This window comes from Diabrotica virgifera, chromosome 1 (genome assembly GCF_917563875.1).
Source record: "Diabrotica virgifera virgifera chromosome 1, PGI_DIABVI_V3a".
NCBI lineage: Eukaryota > Metazoa > Arthropoda > Insecta > Coleoptera > Chrysomelidae > Diabrotica > Diabrotica virgifera.
The window spans coordinates 117,165,443-117,190,871 of NC_065443.1; the positions used below are offsets into that span (position 1 = coordinate 117,165,443).

Sequence of the window (25,429 nt, forward strand, 5' to 3'; positions counted from 1 at the left end):
AGGAAGAGAGATGCAGAGGCTCTCTTAAACCATTCTCTCTGGTTTCTAAGCCATGACGTTCTTCTTCGACGTGGCCCTCTTCTTCCGTCTACCTTGCCTTGTGTTATTAAATAGAGTATATTATATATATCTGGGTGTCGCATATCATGGCCACGGGTCTACCCCAAAATCCCGACAGCCAAAATCCCGACAGCCACAATCGCGACGGCCAAAATCCCGACACGCCAGAATCCCGACAGGCCAAAATCCCGACAGGTTTGATAAGTTTCTTTTTAACATATAATTACATGTATTTCTTGTTTTTTGTTTATGGCCATCTGTTTTTTTATTTTTTGTTACTAAACAAAAGTATTTACCATTTAATATGAACTAATTTTGTAAATAAAATGTCTAAAATGGGTATATGAATTAAATTATTTCTTTTGCCAATATATAGGCCAATAATATATGTATAATCAAATCCTGAATTCAAGTTTATATTCATATATAAGATATTATCATGTCACTTACAACCTTCCATTTCAGTAAGTATAGCTTTTATATTATAAAAAAAGATTTTATATATATTTTTTTGAATACATAATAATTAGTACCCGTACTTGTTAGTAAGTAATAATTATTCAATTTCAATACTCTATAATATGATTTGGTATTGCATTTGAAAAGGAAACAATAGATACTCAAAATGTAGTGGTCGGAATTTTTACTTATGCGAGGATTGTTGCATGTCGGGATTTTGGCCTGTCGGGATTCCGGCGTGTCGGGATTCTGGCGTGTCGCGTGTTTTGGTCGTCGGGATTTTGGCTGTCGGGAATTTGGCTGTCGGGATTTTGGGCACCACCGCATGGTCACAATATTCAAGTTTGCGATTCTTAACTTTTCTGGCGACTTCCGTAACTTTTCCTATTCTTTCCAAAACAACTTCGTTAAGAACTTTATCCAACCAACTTATTCGTAGGATTCTCCGATAAACCCAAATTTCAAAGGCTTCCAGTTCCTTGAGAAGTGTATCCGTTAAAGTCCAAACTACGACACGATACAAAAGAGGAGAGAACACATCCTTCTCCTCCTAAGTGCCTTCTCTATTGAGATTGGCGATCAATATGGCAAATTTCTGTCTGTTCTGGGCTTGATGAATTAAGTCATTCCCTGTTGTGTGGGTCCAATATCTCATGTTGCGGAGCCAGGATTTTTTCATTCTTCCTATACCGCCTTTTACCTTCGATTTTGCCTTCTAATATTACATGGAGCTGCTTAAATTCCCTATGGCGCATTATGTGTCCTAGATATGACGTCTTTCTAATTTTGATTGTATTGACCAGATGAGGACGTGTGTTCAATTATTTCCAGTACTTCTTCATTTGTAGTTCTGCTGGTCCAGCTTATTCTTAGCATTCGGCAGTACATCCACATTTCGAAAGAATTCAGTTTGTTGACGTCATACTGTTTTAATGTCCAGGTCTCACAGCCATATAGTAATAGAGACCACACATAACACTTTAGTGTTCTCAATCTTATTGTGACTGATAGCTTGGGGTTACAGAGAACACATAACATCACATTAATCTAATTTTCAGACTCCGGTGATATTGTTTCCATATATCAGTTTCTTCATCGTAAATGATTCAGCTCTTGCCATCTTTATACGTATTCTAATTTCTTTCCTCATGTCCCAGTTCTCATTTAGATTAAAATCAAGATAGGTAGTACTGTTAGTTTAGTTCTATCCACTTTCCAGTTGTTCACCATAAGCTGTTACCATTTCGGGTTGTATTGACGATTTACTAACAACCATCACGTTTGTCTTAGCGGAGTTTAGAGTCTGTATTCATCACAAGTTGTGGTAATCTTATTAATCAAATGTAAATCAAAAGTTCTTCGCAATTTACACCGTGTGTTAATTGAAAGCAATAGTACCAATATTATCAATATTATTGAAGAATTTTAACATCTGATTAATAGGATTACCACAGGGAAGACTACAGATTTTATTGCAGATACCGGAAGTCGTGGAGCTTTTAGCAGGCTCAGATGTGGCAGTTATGATAAAGGAAGTACGACAGCAAAGCTTAAAGGCAAGTAAAATGGCGGGATCTCTTAATGACACAAACTGGAAGAACAAACACCTAAGACAAGATACAAAAGTAAGAATCTATAAAGCAGAAATCAGACCTATATTGACATACAGGCGGAGACAAGACCTGACACATATAAAACGAGACGACTACTAGAAACACCAGAGATGAAAATACTTCGACGAATATCAGGGAAAAATCTGTTGGATAGGGAGAGAAGCGAAAACATATGAAGAGCATGCAATGTAGAAGACATGAATGGATGGGTGACAAAACGGAAACAGAGGTGGAACGAACACATTAGTAGAATGGCAGAGGATAGGATAGTACGAATAGCACGAGATAAGTCACCAAATGGACGAAGAAGTATTGGCAGACCAAGCAAATGGTGGTGCCATAATTTAAACAATTTAGGAGGCTAATATTGAAGAAGAAACAGGCTTTAAAGCCTTCATACAAGAAGGAAGAAGAAAAAGAAGAAGAAGAAGAAGAAGAAGATATGGCAGTTTACTTAAATAATCATCGTAGAGAAGTATTTTGATTTCACGTTTCTTCTTCTTCTTCTAGAGGCCACTAAAAGAGTGCTCTACTACATTATTCGTTAGTAATTCCTACATAGATGCTTCGGTTCTTTTCACATTGAGTCTCACAATGTTCTTCTGATGAATGGAAAATCTTTAAATGCGTATAAGGAAATGATGAGATTATAATTGAAAATTAACTATCATGAATATAAAGGTAGGTATTCCTAACATCGCCTTGCAGCTTATAGCTAGTTAGGATTTTGCATTTTGCCTCAATCGCCATCGATGAAAAGTTTGTTGACTTTGACTTTGAATGTTTCTTCGTATAATATGGATGTACAAAAATGGCAGATTATTGCACAAAACTGGCAAGAGTGGAGGAAAAGTAAACGCGACCAAGACTCACTTAGAGTTGTAGAACCAAGAAATAAGAAGAAGAAAATATTACGTGTGAACTGCTTTGCCGTACGAAGTCAAAACACGAACTATAGAGATAAAAGGCCTTAATAAGTTAGAGGGATTAGAATTGTGGGCGTACCTACTGGCAAATTTTGAAAACAAAACACAGGAAACAACTATAGAATAGTCAAAATAAGAAAAGCCTATTTTGATACGTCATAAAAAGTATTAAATTAACATCACTGAATGGAGACCGGTCGAAAGAATGATCTATGGATTTTGGGAGGTCAGAATCGGAAAAGAGTCGCCAGTGAGAGGAGGGTTTGTTGAACAGGCCACAGAGAGGGAGAAAACATTGGCTTGGTGACGTGAAATTAGAAGTTAAGCGGCATTAGCCTTTTAAGAACCTATCAAAACAGCGAAATACAAGAAATATCTCCCATCATAACTCATAACCCAATGATGGAAACAGCACATGAAGGAGCAGAGGCAACTAATATTCAATCAGAAAATTGTAGTCAAACGTGATCCAGACAGAAGAAAAATTTTGTGGATAAATGATTTACATATTAGTACTGAATTATCACCAGAGCAACACATTCCTAGCAGCAGTAAGCAGCAACACATTCATTTAATAAAACATTCATTAACATTCGACCTTGATTGTCATACCTGTAAGATAAAGTATTCGCTTGAAAGAATCTTAAATAATATTATTTAAGAGAATATTGGGAAAAAACCAAAAATCTCACTACCTTATATAAATATTACAGTATACATACAGGGTGGGACATTAGTGTGACAAAGTCCAATTACTCGTTTGTCGTAAGAGATACGAAAAAAAGTTATTTAGGTAAAAGTTTGGGCACACATAGTAACACAATTTAAAATATTTTCAAATATACAGGTTCGTGCGTATTGACAGGGTGACACAAACGTATGTTTTTTTAAATGAAACACCCTGTATATTTTTACATTTTTGTAATATTATACGAGGCAGTTTAAAAATTAATTACGTTTTTTTGTTAATTTTTTAGCAAAATCTACAGCCTGTAGAATTATAGTGATTTGACATCAAATGTTCTATTTATATTCAAACGATTTTTAATGTAGTCTACTACTGTTAATAATTACCAGTATAGCGAAATGTTTAATTTTAGTATAGAGGGTGGGTCGAAACTCGGAATGAGTATTTTCTGAGTTTTCTTAAATGGAACACCCTGTGTTTTAGTATTGTAATAAAATATTTTATGGTACTTTTTATTTCTTAAGCATTCCCTATACCTAGGTGCTTTCATTTGTACGTAATTCGTGATTCTTTAAACCAAACAGTAATTGCAACAAAAATTACGTGAAATTTTATTCGGTGGCCGTGAAAATATCAAATCAAAAATAATTTTTCGAAAAAAAATACATAATAGTCTAGCCTGATCCTTCATTTATTAATATTACATGAGATATCCAAATACATTCGTAGTTAAGGTTGTTGGTGCTTAAAATATTAATCAAACATACAAATTTCTACCTAGTTGGATATGACACAAAATTTGCTTAAACATTTGACATTATACTCTTTTTATAGTTCCAGTTGATTTGTTACCATTACTAATATTAATTTTTCTAATGAGTAACTTATTAAAAAGGCTTTGTGCTAGGAGAGTATAACAAAAGTGATTTACTTGCAATAAAAATTTATCATCAGCAATTCCCTGATAGACGACAACCAAAAAGAGAAACTTTTGAGAGTATACTAAAACGGTTTCAACAGACTAGATACTTAGATTGTAAGAACGGTTGTGCTAATATGCAGATCCTCAGTGACACTAAGGATTACATTTAATTCCTGTTTTCTTCACTTACAATAGTTTTTGTTTGATCAGATTTATCATAATCTAAGTGTCCAGTCCGTTGAAACCGTTCTAGTATATTTTTAAACGTTTCTCTTCTTAGTTGTCGTCTATCGGGGAATTTCTGATGAAAAATTCTTATTGCTAGTAGCACATTTTTGTTATACTCCATTAGCACAAAAATCTAATTAGTTCCTCATTAGAAAAATTCATATTAGTGATGGTAACAAAGCAACTGGAACTATAAAAATGTTAAATTTTTAAGAGAATTTAGTGTCATAGCCGACTAGGTAGAATATTTTATGTTTATATTAATATTTTGCGCACCAACAATCTTAACTACGAATTTATTTGGATATCTCATCCAATATTAATAAGTTAAGGATCAGGCTAGATTATGATGTATTTTTTTCGAAAAATTATTTTTGATTAAATATTTTCACGGCCACCTAATAAAATTTCACGTAATTTTTTTTTAATTAATGTTTGGCTTAAAGAATCACGAATAACTTACAAATTAAAGCACTTAGGTATAGGGAATGCTTAAGAAATTAAAAAGTACCATAAAATATCATTTCATTACCATACTAAAATACAGGGTGTTCCATTTAAGAAAACTAAGAAAATACTCATTCCGAGTTTCGACCAACCCTGTATACTAAAATTTAACATTTCGCTATACTGTTAATGTTTAACAATAGTAGACTAAAAAATCGTTTGAACTTAAAATAAAAAATTGATGTCAAATCACTACCATTCTACAGGGTGTAAATATTGCTACGAAATTAACAAAAAGACGGAATTATCTTTTAAAGTACCTCGTATAATATTACAAAACCATATATTTTAAGAAAGGAAACATTGAGGAGAATCCAAAAATGTAAAAATATACAGGGTATTTCATTTAAAAAAACAAAAGTTTGTGTCACCCTGTCAGTACGCACGCCCCTGTACATATGAAAATATTTTTAAATTATGGATCTATCAGTGCCCCAACTTTTACCTAAATAACTTTTTTTCGTATCTCTTACGACAAACGAGGAATTGGACTTTGTCATACTAATGCCCCACCCTGTATACGAAATATAACAATCATTATGTATACAAGATTATGAGCTTTTGGTGTTTTTCCCAATAGGTACATATTTTGTTAATATGAACTCAAACCGGCAACCTTATATACACACACCCAAACTTATATTATATGGAATCATCTGATATTTCACGAAGTCAAACATAATTTATTTTTAACCAATTTAATAACAAATACTATGTAACAATTAAATAAAACAATCAAGTATTTAACAAGCAAATTAAAACTAGTCATTTTAAAGTCAATAGAATAAAAAATTTCAATGTAAAACTAATAATGTTTAAATTGTTTTTATTTATTTTTTTAATTTTTTTTTGGTAGTCGTTCTCCATTTATACGTATTCCCTAATTCCCTCGTCCATATTAGTTAGCACTAAGTTTATAAAGTTCTCTTAATATAATATTAAGTAATAATGGGGATAGTATACGGCCCTGTCGCACACCTTATTTTATTTGTATGTCGTATATTAAATGATCACATCACCAACTCTAGCAGCTGTAGTTTTGTTTGTAATAGATATTGTTTATTATACGACTTTCTCTACTGTCTAGGCCAAGTGAATTTAATTTTGCATCAGTTCGTCGTGATTTATTCCGTCAAACGCTTTCTGATAATTAACAAAACACACAAATATATCACAACTTGCTAGTCTAAGAGATGCGAGCGGATTTTTTGCGTGATAAGTACACCGGCGGATCCAGCAACCTTGCAAGGAGGGGGCAATGAAATAAAAATTTTCTCGTCACTCGCGTACGCAGGATTCTTTTTCGGTATGGGCTGTTACTTTATTTTTCTTCGTATACCATGTCCTTTCAGAACGTTGGTTACTATCATAGCTATCTTAATTTTAATCACTGCCACCTTAAATCAACCAGAAAGTGCTTTTTCGTCCTGGACGGCGTTTGCCTTCTATTTTCACTTGCATAATATTTTGTAGCAACCTATATTTGAAACTTCTCCTTATTACATGTCCAAAATACTCCACTTTTCTCTTCTTGATGCCTTCTATAATCTCAGTAGTCTTGCTGAGACGTTCTAGTATTGTGGAGTTTCGAATCTTCTTCACCCAAGATACTTTTAAAATTCTTCTATAGAACCACATTTCGAAAGCCTCAAGGCGATTTAGGTAACTAGATCGATTTTATTCGCAGTCCAAGACTCGACACCATACAGTAAGACTGAGAACACGTACTTTGGAGAAGAAATTCTGTTTTATGTTTCATTCCGTTATTCAGTTGTCAACAGGACACAAAACTCACTATTTATTTTCAATCGTAATTATCTCTTTCTTAAAAAAAAGGCGACACCAGGCGAAGTCTCAAGGAGGGGGCAATTGACCCCATTGACCCCCCTTGGATCCGCGCCTGGATAAGTAATATGGAAAAGCTATACGGGGATATGTTAAACTAGTTGTGTACTCGAATCGAAAGTAGAATCTGCTATAAACAGCATTAACCCTCGTAGGACCAACCTTTTAGTAGAAACAATGAGGACCAAGGAGGGTCAATAAATGTCCACACATAAATTAATCAAAAACGTGCTTCTTTATTTAAACTAATTTAAAAATAACACTTTTATATTATTCTCAGACGTTAATGGAACAGTTAAAAGATACGAATTTATAATTTACCCGGAGTCTTCGGCTTCAGCGGAATTATTGGCATCAACGTTGGATGCAGAAACATTTTTTACTTCTGGCTGTGCTTACCGCATACATACTTGCATTTTGAACAAACTATGGTTGTTTTTGCCCACTTATTGGCATTTTTTCTTTAAGATTTTGCTAATTTGACACATGAATGATATCGTCCCTTTCAAGACGGTATGAATGAACAAAGGTATTTAGAAAATAGGATGTAATGCAATGTTCTGGATACTTTTTAACCCTCTTTGGTACTTCTAGGGTTAAGGACAAGGAGCATTTTTGATTTTTGGTCCTTCTACGCAGCATTTTTGAAAATCATGGACAAAGACTCAGTAAAAAGACTTACGTACCTTCAGGGGCGGATGGGCAAGTAAAATTCTACCGGGAGAATAAACGACGGCGGCCCAAAATATATATATATATATATATATATATATATATATATATATATATATATATATATATATATATATATATATATATATATATATATATATATATATATATATATATACATGGGAGTTTTTTTGATTTTTTTAAACTATAGAAACTTGGAATCTAAAATACAAAGTTTTCTCTAGAAAATTCTATATTAAGATATTTAAGATATATAAATAACAAATTAATGTGTTATAAACTATAGGTGAATGAAATATCGTTTTACATATATAGCTATCACTAAATGGTTACCTATTATTTATTATATTAATACATTAAAGCGTCCTTCATTAATTTGGTTGTTTGACCCAAACGATTAATAATTTCATCATTGTTGATATCGCTCAGTATATCATTTTCAATATTCATCAGCATGAACGACTCGAGTCTATTATCAGACAAGGAGTTTCTTAATCTATTTTTGATAAATTTTAAAGTTGAAAACGATCGTTCACATGCCACTTGCGAGATGGGCAATGAAAGTATATATTGATAAGCCAATACCAGCGTGGAATAAGCCCCCTTAAACAAATTATATTTTAAAATTGAACCGTAGCAACAAATGACACAGTTCTGACATTTGTTAGATTCGATGCACACCCTTGATTTTGTACTCTGTTTTGTTATACAAGTCATCTTCGTCTACATCTGACTGTGCAGAAGAAGAGTCGTCTAACCCCACATCAAGTCTAGCATAATTTATTTCATATGAATCTTCAATTGTTAATTTAATATGTTTCCAGTTGCTTGCAAAGCTTGCTAACTCTTCTTTCAACTTTGCAGGAGTTGAATCAAACTGTATTAATTTTTCTGACAATATTTTTAGAGAATTCTCAGGTAGCTCACCTTTGGCGATTTCTTCAAAATTATTTGGATCTAAAATGTTCAGATCCCTACATAATTCAGCGTTGTTTGCAAATCTTCTACTGATTGATTCTACTGCAGTATCCGCAATAACGTTAAAAAAAACAATTCTAAAATTTTCTTTTGGGCTTACTGGGATTTCATCAGAAGTTTTCTCATCAAAGAATTTCTTTTTCTTTTTTGATCGAAACTCGGGCAATTGTTCTTCAATAAAAAATTCGAAGTCTCTCCTTTCAAAAGAGAGTTTAGCCCACCCTACAAATTTATCTGCAGATGCTTCAATGTCTGGAAAATTTCGTTGCATTTTTTTTAAACTCAGTATAGAATCATTAACCATAAAGTTACATTTTAATAAATCTAACCCTGTTGTCTGAATATATCTTGATAAAGGGCCTGTTATAGAGAAAAGTTTTAAGAATATGTGCCCAATTAAAATATTTTCGTATTTCAGTAATTGTGCTTTGTAATTTGCAGCAGTCGCTCTTGCATCTGGCTTAATTTTTTGTGAATTTTCAATTGTATTAAGAATGTCAATTAAATCAACGTACAGTGCTTTATTAGGTTAATTAAAATTACCAAAAATTTTACTGAGCGCTGCTTCCTTTGACCACCAACGAGTTTCTCCTATCACCTGAAGTTTCTGTGATCTAGCATTGTTGCCAATGTCCAACCAGTAACCCATGCGTTGATGAGATTCTTTAAAAAATGCTGCTATACAATTCAGTAATGAAAAAAATGATGCGGCCTTAATGTGGGATTTAAAAATGTCTGTCAGAACAAGATTTAAAATATGCGCATAACACCAAACATGAACATGATTTGAATTTTCCTGGACCATGAAACTGGAGAATCCCGAATATCTCCCTTGCATATTAGCCGCCCCATCAGTAGAGTCAGCAATACAATTTTTTTCATCCAAACCATTTTTTACCAGTATGTCATGAATCATGGTATGAAATCCCTTCCCTGTTGAATTGTGACAAGGAACAACTGCAAGAAGGCGTTCGTGAATTGTTCCGTTGTAAACATACCTGAAATAAAATAAAATAAGCAAAGGTGAAGATTTTATTATACTTACAATTTAACATACCTTGTTACAACTGAACATTGGTCTGTTACTGAAATATCTTGAGTGCTGTCTATTTCTATAGAGAACATAGTGGCAGTCTGTATCTCTGAAGAAATCTTCTTTAGAATAATTTCTGTGATTATGACAATGATTGAATTTACAGTAGTTTTTGACAAAAATGTGTAGAAATTTCCAGCTCGACGTTTGATTTTTCTATTGTGATAACTTTTGCTTTTTTTAACAATGGCGTCCAAATGTTTCTTCAAAATAACATCAAATTTCGATAAAAGTAAGATTATTTCCAAAAAATTATCATGATCTAGGTTTTCATTTTCTAGATTGTATGCAGCTTCATTTGCTGTGCCCCGATAAGAAAGTCCTCGTTTGCCAATTAGTTTTATAACATCAATAATAACATCCAAAACGTGCCGATTGCTTGCAACTTTTTTATTTCTCATTTCAACAACGTTTCCAAAAAGTATTTTTTCAATTGTTTGATTTTTAATATACATGAAATATGTTTCGCAGTTTTTTCCATGACTGATTGAACTTTCATGCTCATTTATTCGCTGATATACGTGTTTCCAATCAGACATACCTCTTGCAAAAGCAGAACTTTGATCTTTATTACTCTCAACTGAATAAGCAAGACAAATTGTGCAGAAAAGTGCCTTTCTTTCTTCACTATAGCTCAACCATTTCCTTTTTGTTTTATTATTACGCGTAAACGCTTTTTCCACATTGAAAGGTACATCTTTTTGTGCGACAGGTACCTTTGGATGGAATTCAAAAAATAGCTGTAATTTATTGGGATCGGGACGGTCGAAGAAATTGCCAGATTCTGTCTCTTCCGGCTGTCCCAGCTTTAGTAGCGCCTCTTCGTCTTTAAGTGCCTTTTTTACATTAGCTTCACTATCGCTTTCATCACTTGTCTCTATGTCGTCGTCCGAGTCCTCTGACAGCTTTAACTCAGTTTCAAATTTAGTTTCTGAAACCGGTAAATTTTCTTCGGATTTTTGCTCTTGCTCTTGTTTTTCCGTGTTAATATCACTTTCTACCCCTGAAGTTGAAGGAACAGAGTAACTATTGAGCAAATTATCCAAAGAGTGACATTTTTTTGCTATTTCACATCTTTTTTTCTTCTCCCTTTCTAGTTTTTTTTCTTGTCCTCCTTTTCGTTTTGGTGGCATTGGTATTTGATTTTTTATTCACTTAGTATATTGGTTCTGACGGCTATCATACAAGCAGTTTTCGTCCTAACGTAACAAATTTCATAATTATTGAACAGCTAGAATAGGCGCTTTTTGAGCATGTTTATACAGAGTATTTCATAACTATACCTACAAACCTTTAAACGTGGTAGGAGACATCACAACCAACATTCTTGCTTTATAAACAAACACCCAAAAACGATTTGTTTGCGAATTAGACGTAAAAAAACACTTGAAAGCAATAGATTTTTACAAATTTTATAGTTTTTTACAGAACTTAACAATACTACAAAACACTAAAAGTAAGTAAATTTTTTGTTTGGGAAAGAAGATGAAACAGAGTGTACGAGAATTTATTTTAATCGAATGATTTAAACAGAAAGCTTGCACCTGCCTAATTTATTAATGTGTTTATTTAAAAAAAAATACGAACTTTTAGTACAGAATAACACCTTGTACTGTTTATCCGCGACTTTCCGGACACGGTGTATAGTGTTGAAACACCCTGTATAGTAAAAATTATTTTAAATAATTATTTCCTACCTTAAACTTCCACTCTAATAAATCGGCTTAAGTAATATAACGTTATTGGTTAAGTTAGAAGTAGGTAAATGTTTATTATTATCCTTCTACGCCACTATTCAACTAATCCCGAAGTAAAAGCGCACGTCACATAATAATTCGTGTCTTTCGGAACCGGAACTAAGTGATAAGGCGTTAGTTAATCCAAAAGATTTCTGGCGACGCGACGGACGTAGAATTTGCAAACTCGCACAACCGCTGTCTCAAATAACGACAGTCGTCGACAGTAATAAACAAACTGTAAAACGAAAAATAATCCTTAGGGTCTCAAGGTCCAGGGGCTTCCTTTACTAAGAAAACAATAACTACGATGACTGATACAAACTGTAAGCCGGGAGTGCATATTGTCCGCAGATGTTTTTAACATAGGCCAGTGCCAGACACACATTGTGTTTAAGTTTATTTTCGTGTTTCTTGCTGGGTAAATTTTAATACAATAATAGCTTACAAAAATAGCAGGTAGCATTTAGCAGGTATACGCTGTTTGAGGGAGCTTAGAAAATAACATAATAAAGAACAGCGCTGGACCAGTCTTTAAAGAAAGTATACATCCTGTTTACTTTTGTTGAACATAATTTTTGGTTCTTTTCTTACTTTTATAGTCTAGTCTAGGTATTTGCTAGGTCTAGGTGCAACCGTATCAGTATTTTTACATCGATTTATAAAAATCAAGATTCATGCAGTTGAAAAATTAAGGGTTTAGGTCCGCGCGTGGCAGCCCACAAACGACGGCCCACCGGGAAAATTCCCGGTATCCCGGTGGGCCCATCCGCCCCTGCGTACCTTGATCTTCAACAATAATACCAAGGTGAAATAATACTTCAACAGTTGTTAGTAGCTTAGATCAACTTTCACAGCAATACCAAAAAAAACCACTGCAAACAAATATGGCGACACAAACCTTATGCCAACTTCTGAAAACTTTTTAACAAATTATACCTAAAAGAGTATATCCCCTCTATAGCTCAGTGGTAAGAGAGCCTACCTTTGGATACGGGGGTGGTGAGTTCGAATCGCATTAGGGGTAGGAAATTTTTCATTTATTAAATATTAATAAGTGAAATAATTTCTATCCTTATGGAATCCGTACCTACTCACCGGAGGGAGCGGAGACGTTCGGATACAATTTGGGTCTCTTTGTAAAGACAATGAAGTGTCGACTTTTCAAAGTAACAAGACATTTACTCAACACACACACTACACACTACACTAGGTATCTGATTGTAAAATCAACTGTACCGTGCCAATGACCATTAATTGTCGAGGCTAAATAAAAAAGTATGAAGAATACAAGCGAATCACACAATTCGGCTTCAGGGATGCTTTGGGTACGCTAGAGGCATTTTTTGCAATAATATGTTCTCTTTCAACGATGTAGAGACGCATAGTCGTAGAGATGGAAGCGGATTTTGTGCGTGATAACTAAAATGGAAAAACTATACGGGTATATGTTGAATTAGTTGTGTACATGAGTTTCCCCAACGGCCGGAAACCAGAGTGGGGGACGAGGGTAGTTATAAGGGGTCAAAGTCGCGATTTTTATTATTTTTTTGTGACGCTCATGATCGAGATAGTGCACCAAAATTTGGGAATAAGTAGGTCATGACGTAATTAAGTAAAATCTCTAGGGGCGGTGAATATAAAAAATATAAAGGTTCTTTTGCGACGTTCTTGATTGATATAGTGCACCAAAATTTGGTAATAAATAGGTCATGACGTAACTAAGTAAAATCTCCAGGGGTGGAACGCTGCCTGGCCGACAAAGGGGTGGGGCAGGGGTGAATATAAAAAATATAAGGGGTTTTTGCGACATTCGTGATTGAGATAGTGCACCAAAATTTGGGAATAAGTAGACCATGACATAACTAAGTAAAATCCCCAGAGCCGGAAACCAGAGTGGGGGACGAGGGTAGTTATAAGGGGTCAAATTTGCGGTTTTTATTATTTTTTTTGTGACGCTCATGATCGAGATAAGTGCACCAAAAGTTGGGAATAAGTAGGTCATGACGTAACTAAGTAAAATCTCTAGGGGCGGAACGCTGCGTGGCCGAGAAAGGGATGGGGCAGGGGTGAATATAAAAAATATAAGGGTTTTTTTGCGACGTTCGTGATTGAGATAGTGCACCAAAATTTGGGAGTAGGTAGATCATGACGTAACTAAGCAAAATCTCCAGGGGCGGAAACCAGAATTGAGGATAAGGGTAGTTTTAAGGGGTCAAGTTCGCAGTTTGTATTATTTTTTTTTTGTGACGCATCACAACATTTGTCCCCCAGCCAGCGTTCCGCCTCTGGAGATTTTACTTAATAATGTAATGATCTACTTATTCTCAAATTTTGGTGCACTATCTCGATCACGAACGACAAAAAACCCCTTATATTTGTATACTCACCCCTTCCTACCACTTCTTGTACCCCAAGCAGCGTTCCGCCACTGGAGATTTTACTTAGTTACGTTATGACCTACTTAATCCAAAATTTTGGTGTACTTTCTCCATCATGAGCGTCACAAACAAAATAATAAAAACCGCGACTTTTAGCCCTTATAGCTACCCTCGTCCCCCACTCTGGTTTCCGGCTCTGGGGATTTTACTTAGTTATCTCATGGTCTACTTATTCCCAAATTTTGGTGCACTATATCAATCAAAGAACGTCACAAAAGACCCTTTATATTTTTTATATTCACCCCTACCCCCACCCCTTTGTCAGCCACGCAGCGTTCCGCCCCTAGAGATTTTACTTAGTTACGTCATGACCTACTTATTCCCAACTTTTGGTGCACTTATCTCGATCATGAGCGTCACAAAAAAGATAATAAAAACCGCGACTTTGACCCCTTATAACTACCCTCGTACCCCATTCTAGTTTCCGGCCGTTGGGGAAAGTCATGTACACAACTAGTTTAACACGTTGACGGACAGTGCGTCAAATGTATAAGCAAGTGTTGTGACACTATATGTATTTGCATAGTAGAATAGGGAAAAATGCAACGTCTATAGACGTTGTATCACATCCCATCAATGGAAATTAGACGTCTATAGATGTTCTGTCCGTCAACGTGTTAACATATCCCCGTATAGTTTTTCCATATTACTTATCACGCACAAAATCCGCTCGCATCTCTTAGACTAGCAACTTGTGATATATTTGTGTGTTTTGTTAATTATCAGAAAGCGTTTGATGGGATAAGTCACGACGAACTGATGCAAAATTAAATTCACTTGGCCTAGACAGTAGAGAAAGTCGTAAAATAAACAATATCTATTATAAACAAAACTACAGCTGCTAGAGTTGGGGATCATTTAATATACGACATACAAATAAAATAAGGTGTGCGACAGGGCCGTATACTATCCCCATTATTATTTAATATTATATTAAGAGAACTTTATAAACTTGTGCTAACTGATATAGACGAGGGAATTAGGGAATACTTATAAATGGAGAACGACTGAACAACATAAGAAATGCTGATGACACTGTCATTTTTGCAGATAGTCTGGAAAGTTCGCAGATACTTATCTCCAGGGCAGCAGAAGTAAATAGCAGGTTTAGGTCCAATTTTAACATAAAAAAACGAAATAAATAGTTCTAAGCAAAAATAGGGAGAACAGTTGGAATACTTGATGGCAGGTAAGATAAGGATTGAGAAAGCCAGGGACATTTGGTCAAAATGAAAAAAGTCTTTAACAGTCACGATATAAAATTGGGAAATTCAAGTTCGTTTATTAAAATGATACGTATTCTCCTACTTTGGTGTGGAGTCATGGACCTTAACTGAAACATCACTGAAGAGACTAGAAGCACTTGAAATGTGGTGCTATAAATGCAAATTCAGGATTTCCTGGATAGACACAATTAACATTAAAGAAATTCTACACAGAATGGACAAAAAGCGCGAACTATTCATACCCAAATAACGTCGCAAACTGCAAAACGTGGACCATAGAATGCGTAATGAAGAACGATACAACCTATATCGAACCATACTTCAAGGCAAGATTGGCACCATAAGAAGCAGAAGATAATAATCTGTAACGATGAGGTTTTTCAACTCTTAACAGCGACAAGTTGCTGCCATTGAATTTTCGCGCTGTTTGTTTCGTGCGCCATTATTTTCGCATGTACTACCTTACTACCCCCTTTGTGTTTTTGACTGTACCAACACCAACCACGTTTGCATGGAAACAAAATATGGTGAAATATATTGGTTCTTACACCCGTGTAACGAAAGATATCTAAGGATCAATATTGAATAACATTTTTTACAATTCTAAAGTATACATTTAAATTTGTTTAACTTTTGATAACAATTGTTTATAATTATTTGCCACGAGGTAAAACCAAATTAGTTTGTTGTATTGTTTGTTTATTCGCACCAGTGAATAATTGCTAATAAAATTATATGTCTGTATGAAAGTTAACAAGTTTTGATATAAATATAAACATACCTGTATTAATAACACTATTCACAAACAAAACAAAAAGTACCCGACACACTCTCGACATCGTTTGACCTCTTAATAAAGCCAATAAACATAAAGGCTACCTTGTTTAAGTTAAACTGTGCTGTCAGTGACTCATTTCCGAACAGGGTTCTTCTGCTACAAAAATACGATCAAAACTTAGCAGGAAAAATTACTGTAAGCGCTCCTGCTGATAAATTAATGCTACTAACAAAGTCAAAGTAAATCGAGCGTGAACCTGCTATACTATATACGTCATATTATCATTCATATTTGGTATTTTAGACCCCACCACTCTGTTCCATGTATTCTTACGGGGGTTACGTGATTTATTCTTTACTTGGTGATGATGCATCGTTTTTAAACTATTTAATAATTTTAGTAATCGCAGAATAATTATTTATTTATTTTTTATTCACCGAATAACTTCATTTTTAAAAAAATAGCTCTCTTTACAAGTTAAAAAAATGGTAACTCATAGGTCCATCATGTTGGTGTTTGTCCGAACTTTGTTTTGTTTTCACTTGAACTCCATTCCAATAGCCTCTTTATTTGTCGACCATCTCTCATTCTCATTATTTGTTCTGCCAACCTTCACTTTGGTCTAACTGCTTCCAATTTAAAATGCGTTCAAATAAACGGGCACTACAACTACCTCGGCACCATAATAAATGAAGAATTGACCAATAACCAAGAGATAAGAACGCTCATCGAAAAAACTAGATCCGCCTTCAACCGTATGGGGTCTTTTTCAAGAGCCAGAACCTTTCTCTTGCTATAGCAGAATGCTGCTATGCTACGTCTTCTCTGTCCTTTTTATGGTGTTGAATCGTGGACCTTGAATGGAGATATGTGCAGAAAATTGAAAGCATTTGAGGTGAACCTCGTCTGTGGTTCCTGTGATCCTATGTTAGCTCTGGTTCGAAAGACGTGGTTCCTACCCCTACCACAAAATTTTAAAAGCAGAATTCTGCATTAAGCTACACAATGAGACAATGTTACAAATAAAAAGCAAAAATTGGTTCCAAAACACCCAGACAATTTTAGAGAATTATTAGTAAATTAGGTGCCCTACCCGTGACTACCGAAGACCATGACAAAACGTGAAAATACACAAAGAAATGGATCAGTAAATAAGCCATCAACAACGCAAACCCCAAAGAAAAAATAGATAGGAAAAAACTTTGGATGACTGAACAGACTCTTGACATGACAGCTTGAAAAGCAAACACTTCCTCCAACGATATCCTAAGATACAACATTACTGTTGACTTTTTCTGTGTAAAACAATTTGAATGATATAATTTTATTTTAAATGAAACAAATTAATAGAAAGTAAGTAAAAACTACCACTCCAGCAATTGTCATATTTTCTCAAATTACATGTAATGATTCTTGACCGTAGAAGAATGCCATGGTTGCGGAATTTGAGAGAATGATTTGGCTGCACCACTAATGAACTCTTTAAGTCAGCTGTAAACAAGGTCAGGATAGCTTTGATGATCTCCAATCTCCGATAGAAGTGGCCCAAGAAGAAGAAGAAGATTCTTGACATGAACAAAACACGTAACACATTTTTTTCTGCCTGGGGAATATATTATCACATTCCCCTTGTATAATTTAATAACGAGTTGATTACGAAACAGGTATATAGGAATAAACAATGTAATTTATTTTTAATCGTAGGAATGTACTAAATAATAAAAATTTTATACAGGTATTAACTATTCCATGAAATTTGTATCTACGTTTTTTACATCGATCAAACACGCCTCATGAAATAATAAACTAGTAATTATAACATTTATATTTATTTATATTTCCTATATTCGAAGATCATTAATAATCAACTGGTTTACATATTTATATATTTTAATATTTAAATTAGTTTTAATGGCGGAAAAATGATCAGTTAGGTTACAAACATTTATAGCTATCTATCTATTGCGTTTTATTATATCCAGTATCCTTACGTAAAAATATGCCACTTTTATTCGAAACATTTTTTCGAATTGTGGATAGATTGCGCTATAATCATAAAAAACGATTTATTTTGATACCATAGGTAAATTATAGAAACAGTCTAACATCTCGAGAAATACACTTCCAAATAAAAAAGCAAAAACATAATATAACATAACATAATCGATGATCCTCTTATACCGTAAGGTGTCGAGGTGTCTTCTTTACTCGTTATTCTCTGCGAACTTACGCCACTTTTTTCGGCCCCTAGCTAATTCTTTGGCTTCCTGCCACGATTTTCCTCTATTCTGCAATATTTCCATCACACTTGTATTCCACGTTTTCCTTGGTCGGCCTCTCCTGTTTTTCCCTATCGGCCTCGCTTTCCATGTCATTTTAACCTGGGAACTTGCCACTTTTTTTGGTCCCTAGCTAATTCTTTGGCTTCCTGCCACGATTTTCCTCTATTCTGCAATATTTCCATCACACTTGTATTCCACGTTTTCCTTGGTCGGCCTCTCCTGGTTTTCCCTATCTGCCTCGCTTCCCATGTCATTTTAACCTGTCTGTCGTCGTTTATTCTAAATAAGTGCCCAGTCCATTTTAATTTCTTTTCATGAATTTTTTCCTTTTACTTTTTACGATTTTACTTTTAATTCTCTTATAATATCTCCGCTACGTCTTTTATCGATTCTCCTAGCTCCCACAACTTTTCTTGTTTGACGTGCAATACCCAATTCTCTGCTCCATATGTAGCGATAGGTACGTTAATTGTTTTAAATATTATCATTTTGTTTTTCCTAGTTATTTCTTTTTTTATTTAAGAAGTTTTTATACAGCGAATGATATATCCTATTTCCAATTTCGTCTTCTTGTGTCCCCTTCTCATTTAAAATTATTCCAAGGTATTTAAATGTATCTATTTGTTCTATTTTTTGCCTTGGATTTCAATATTTAAGTTAACATCTTTCTTGGATATTGCCATTACTTTTGATTTTTTCATATTAATTATTAGATTGTAATTTTTTAATTCTGCCTCCCAGATTCTTATGTTCTCCTCCAGAGCTCTTTCAGTTCTTGCCACAATAACAATATCATCTGCAAATACACAGGTTTCGATTTTTGTTTGTTGTAGATTTCTGTATCCTATGGTATATTTTTTGTTTTTGGTCAGCATTTTTTAATTACTTCGTCTATTACACAGATAAACAGTAGGGAGCTCAATACCCCTCCTTGTCTGACTCCGTCGTTATTTGTAAATTTGCTGGAAATAAGATTGCCTGTTCTTACCTGATTTATGGTATTGCAATACAAACTCTGGATTGTGGTTATCAGTTCCATATCCACTTCCTTATTTGTCAAGCTTTGCCATATTCCCTCCCGGCTTACCATGTCAAAAGCTTTTTTCGTATCCCAAATATACCTTTTCATCTTTTAGTATGGCTTTTTCGAAGATCTGCTGTAGAGTGAAGATATGGTCCTGGACGCTATGTGCTGGCCTAAACCCACTTTGAATATCTGCTAATCTAGGCTCGACTAAATTCCGGAGCTTCCGTTGTAGGATAATTTCGTAGACTTTTAATGTTGAACAGAGCAACGATATGCCTCTGTAATTTCCACATTCTCTCGAATCTCCTTTTTTGTGTATAGGCAATATTATAGCCGTGTTCCAACAACTCGGTATTTTTTTAGTTTTCCATGTTAGGTTTAACAGTTCATAAAGTTCCTTTTTGCCCAATTCTCCCAGATATTTCAACAACTCGGCATCTAATCCATCTATACCTGCAGCTTTGCCTATTTTTTGTTGGGTTAAGACATCTTCCACTTCATTCAAAAAAGCAAAAAATTCATGTTTAATATTTTTTAACAACCTATCGAATAACATCAAACACGACCCTCCACTCCACCCCCTGGAGGTGGGGTGGGGGTTAACTTTAAAATCACAAAAGATTACCCATGTTTTATTGCAGATTTGGATTCCTCATGAAAAAATTAGTATGTAGCATTTCTACGAAATATTTTTCAGGATTGTTGATAGATGGCGCTAATAAATAGTGTTTTTCCGATTATAGCGCCATTTATCCGTGATTCGAAAAAATAACTCGAATAAAAGTTACTTATTTTTACGTAAGGAATCCAAATCTGCAATAAAAATTTTTGGCTCCTATTTAAGATTTTAAAGGTACCCCCAGCCCCACCTCCAGGGGGTGGAGTGGAGAGTCGTGTTTGATGGTTCTTGAAACATATTACACACGTATTTTTTGGTTTTTTATTTGGAAGTGTATTTCTCGAGATATTAGACCGTTTCTATAATTTACCTATGGTATCACGTTAAATCATTTTTTCCGATTATAGCACCATCTATCCACAATTCCAAAAAATGTCTCGAATAAAAGTTGCTTATTTTTACGTAAGCAATCCAAATCTGCAATAACAAATGGGGTTTCCATTTAAGATTTTAAAGTTACCTCCACCCGACCTCCAGGTGCTGGAGGGGGGTCGTATTTATTGTCATTCGATAGATTTTTGAAAAATATTGAACACGTATTTTCCAATTTTTCGCTCCAATCTTCATTTCACGAATTATTCGATCGTCCCGCGAATTATTCGAAAGACCCAGGCGACGAGTTCCACCCTGGGCACCAAGTACCTCGGAGACCATGGCTGTCATGAAATTCGTGTTCAGTGATCTCCAAAACCTCCAAGTATAAAAACTGATCTTATTTCCGTCAATATTTTCTGAGTTATAAATTTTTCATTTTCCATCTCTTCGAAACGTACTTTGAAAATGCATTTTCTTATGCCCAAAATTTTTTGCCAAAGATCAATTTAGTTCACAAAATTGCTTGACACTCTCTCGAATCGAATACAAAAAGTTGCACGACGATTCATCTTACTGCACAAAATTTCTAGGTTTAATGCTTCATTGCCTCGCCTAATTAGTAGTCAGTACAGCTTCAGATATCTACTGAATTTTTCTTGTGAAATAAGACACTTTTGAACTCCCTTGGTAAGCGGAGTTTATTTTTTGGTGGAATTCCTCAGGTATGTGGTTGGGTCCCTCTTTGATACATTAGATTTAGGTTCATTTTGGTGTTATAATCGTTTTTATTTTTTATTTAGAATCACTATGGCTCTAACTTGTCAGCTGGAATTATTGTGATGGGTTTTTGGCTGTTGAGGGATGCCAGTGATCTTCTTTACCTGGATGTAATGTTGGCATTTTTAGTACTCTTGCTATTTCTTGTCGAATTATTTCTGCAAATTTTTGATCAATTTTCTGGAAGGCTTATACAACTGTAATGATTTTGTTATTTAGGTTATTGTTAAGGCCATAGCAGACTGACATTGTGTTTGCACTTTGGCTTGCAATTCAATTTATCTCGATTATTTCATTCATAGGAGATTCTGACCAATAGAAAGCTACAGAAATCTAAATTAAATCGATAATTTTTGATAATTTCCCGTCGTCAAGTATATTACGTCAGATGCCCTTCGTTGCTACGAAAAAATACATTCAGTGACATTAATGACAATTAATGTTTTAAAAATTATAAAAGTGATGACTTTCAGCCGTCAAATTAATATGTATTTATAACTGTTTGTTTAACTGTACTAATTTGTATTTACATAAATAAATTACAATAAAATTTTGGTTTTGAACAGTTTTATTCATGAAATAATCGCAACAAATTGCACTCGATCTCTAAAATTAATATAGAATTTTAGAGATCTTGTGCAATTACTACTGAAAATTTTTCCAATAGGTTTCCCAAAATTGTGTCAGTGTTAGATATCGTAGTTTTAATAGGGAGCAAATCCTTGTCAAAGGCAGGACCATGTGTCGTTAGATATCCGTATTTATGTAAAAATTTTCCAATTAGGTTATTAATAGGAGTAGACCACTCATCAGCGGTAAAAAACTGTGTAACCGTGGAATTTTGAGAATCAACACCGATTTTAATGAAAATTTGGGTTTAAGTTATTTTGCCACTCTTCTTCAAAATCTATCCTATGCCGAACTGCGCTTTTACCCTGGGGGTGAAAACAACCCCATCTAGGAAATGAAAATCTTTAATCAAAACAACTATGAAAATCGATAGAGTGACCAATTCTGAGTAAATTTTGATCTATAAAATTTTTTTGCAAAATTGACACTTTCCAAGTTATTTGCGATTGAAAGTATGCATTTTTCATTGAAAAAACTCACGTTTTTATAACTGTTTTTCATGAATAACTTAATTTTAATATTTTATAGAAAATTAATTTTATAGAAAAAATCATTAAGAACAAAATTGTGGCTATTAAAAAAACAAGAGATTCGCGTCGAAAACACCTAGGTAAACCCAATAAAGACTGAGTTATTGCTCTTTAAAAGATGGATATTTTTGAAGAACCTCGAAATGGAGAACCTTCAATCTCAAATAAGTCGAATGCGGTGCAGTTTTCTGGAAAAACTTAAGAGGCATCATTTAAAGTTCTTTAAGAAATCTTTCAAGTAAGCTCTGACAAAAGTTTTTTCCGTAATAACTAACTGACTTATGAGGAAAATAAAGTCACTCTCTGCTTTTTTTCTTTTTGAAATGTAAAAATTAAACCCTCGTCGTTACAATCTTAATAGAAATGAATAGTTTACCACTTGAAATGAACTTTATTTAGGTATAATTTTGATACGACTCATGTGATTCGACTGGTTTGGAATGCTTAGTTTAGAAAAAATAGTTGATTAAATCGAAAATGACTATTATAATTTAAAAAAAGTGCTTTTTTCTTAAATAAACTGTAAAGTATTCATGATACAAAAACAAAAAAGAAATCAAAATTTTCAATAATAGAAATTCTACCATTAATATTTGAAACATTTTTTTTATATTATGAATACTTTTAGATTTATTTAAGAAAAATATACTTTCTTTTATGCTGTTCTGAAGCTATTTCCTTGTGGCATTCTTATAATTAAGTATTTTCTATGGGAAATAAGCCACAATTTTATTAAAAAATGAATTTATTAACGTTTCGAAGCCCAAATCGGGTTTCGTTGTCAAAATACAAAATACTATTAAATTAAACAAAAATGTTGTTGCTAAGTAAAAAAATTCTTCTAATAATTTATTTAATCTGACTCATTTATATTATAATATACGTCTGAATTGCCAATATAAATGAGTCAGATTAAATAAATTATTAGAAGAATTTTTTTACTTAGCAACAACATTTTTGTTTATTTTAATAGTATTTTGTATTTTGACAACGAAACCCGATTTGGGCTTCGAAACGTTAATAAATTCATTTTTTAGTAAAATTGTGGCTTATTTCCCACAGAAAATACTTAATTACTTTCTTTTAATTTTAAAAATGTCATTTTCGATTTAATCTATTTTTTCTAAACTAAGCATTCCAAACCGGTCAAATGACATGGATCGTATGAATTATACCTAAATAAGGTTAATTTCAAGTGGGAGGCTATTCATTTCTATTAGAATTGTAACGACGAGGGTTTAATTTTTACATTTCAAAAAGAAAAAAGCAGAAAACGACTTTATTTTCGTCATAAGTCAGTCAGTTCTTATGCAAAAAACTTTTGTTAGAGCTTATTTGAAAGATTTCTTAATGAACTTTAAAAGATTTCTCTTCAAAAAATTGCACAGCATTCGAGTTGTTTGAGATTAAAGGTTCTCTATTTCGTGGTTCTTCGAAAAAACCAACTTTTAAAGAGCCATAGCTCAGTTGTTATTGGGTTTATGTACCTAGGACTTTCCGACGCAAATCTCTTCTAGATGTAGTTAATTTCACCCCCAGGGCAAAAGCGCCGTTCGGCGTAGGGTAGATTTTGACAAAGGTTATAATTAATCCAAATGTTCAAGAAAATCGACCTTGGTTCTCAAAATTCCACGAGAAAATGGCTGTTGATTGGACTAGAGTGAGATTAATTTGCGACTAGACAATTGAACAGAGTCCATAAAATCTGCAAAGGAATATTATTCAAGGTAAACTTTTAGGTTTTCAAAATTTACTTCGGAAATTTGGTTGGTTTTAGTGTTTACGAGGTAGAGGTTCCGCCTTCACGTAATTATTTAATTTAATTTAAGCATTTTGTATGCATATTTTGCCTTTTTGTTGGTCCGTATAATTACAATGTCTAAATTGTTCAGTTCCATTATGGCCGATTCCACATTATAAATTCTTTAATATAAGTAGCGCTTCCTCTCATTCTTACAAAAAATATGTGTACTCCTATGAAAGGCCAAGAATAACTCCATCACCATTTCTTGTAATTTAGTGTCTACATTTTCGAAACTATACAATTGTTTTAATGTCGTCGGTCCATCTGGTAGGTGGTCTAATGGACCGACGACATTAAAAGAATAGCGACAAACTGGATTGCAGCTGCGCAGGACAGAGAAGGGTGGAGACATCTTGAGGAGGCCTATGTCCGACAGTGGACAAATTTGGCTCTGTGATGATGATGACGACCAGGGCCGCGCCTAGGCTTTCAAGCGCCCCGGGGCAAGAAATTTTAGGCGCCCCTTTCCTCCTCTATTTGTAAGTAGTTTTTTGCAACTTAGTGAATCGGTATACCGTATTCGCTCCATGCGTGACTATGGTGGGGTACCTTGAAACGATGCCAACGTGAGTACAGGCGAAATATGACAATATTGGAGCTATCTTTGTAATGTCATTGTCATTGTATGTATAAAATTTTTTGTCAAAATGGTATATAGCTTTTACCTATTTATCATGTGCTTAACGTAAAATTGTGAGATCCAAAAAGGTCAGATGAAAGCGCTAGGTGTCGCGTCAGTTATGCACAAAGCGAAAACCTACAAACTATTTGTTTCATCATTATTCCTGTCTTTATCTCTATGCGGGGTCAGCTTCACTAATTGTTGCAGTTCTCCATAAGTTTCTGTCTTGGATCATATAGATATTAATCCCCTTTACCGACATGTCCTGCTAAGCGTCTCACCCCAGGTTTTCTTTGGTGTTCATTTCTTACTCCTTCTAGGAACCTGCAGCTCAAGAATTCTTCGTATTGGGTGACGTCTCGACGTTGAACACGACCAAACTATCCTTAACATATGCTCTCTCATTTTGTCATCTATTGGTGTCACCCTAAGACTTCATCTATTATACTCATTCCCAATCTTATCCTTCTGTTTCACACTAGTCATCCATCTAAGCATTCTCATTTCCACCACATGCATTCGTTGTTCTTCTTTCTTTTAAGTGTCCAACATTCAGTTCCGTACATCATA

At 34.2% G+C, this 25,429-nt stretch overlaps 1 protein-coding gene across 2 annotated transcripts in view; it reads right to left on the bottom strand.

The window, feature by feature from the left end:
- Window positions 1–16,456, bottom strand: part of LOC126890619 (uncharacterized) — a 34,144-nt gene extending 17,688 nt beyond the window's left edge. Inside the window, exon 1 of one of the 2 annotated variants that reach the window (XM_050659710.1) lies at window positions 16,197–16,456. In XM_050659710.1, the coding sequence (XP_050515667.1) occupies window positions 16,197–16,254 (58 nt within the window). In that variant the 5' untranslated portion in view covers window positions 16,255–16,456. The remainder of the gene's footprint in view (window positions 1–16,196) is intronic. The other variant, XM_050659714.1, reaches the window with a different exon arrangement.
- Window positions 16,457–25,429: the final 8,973 nt, after the last annotated feature.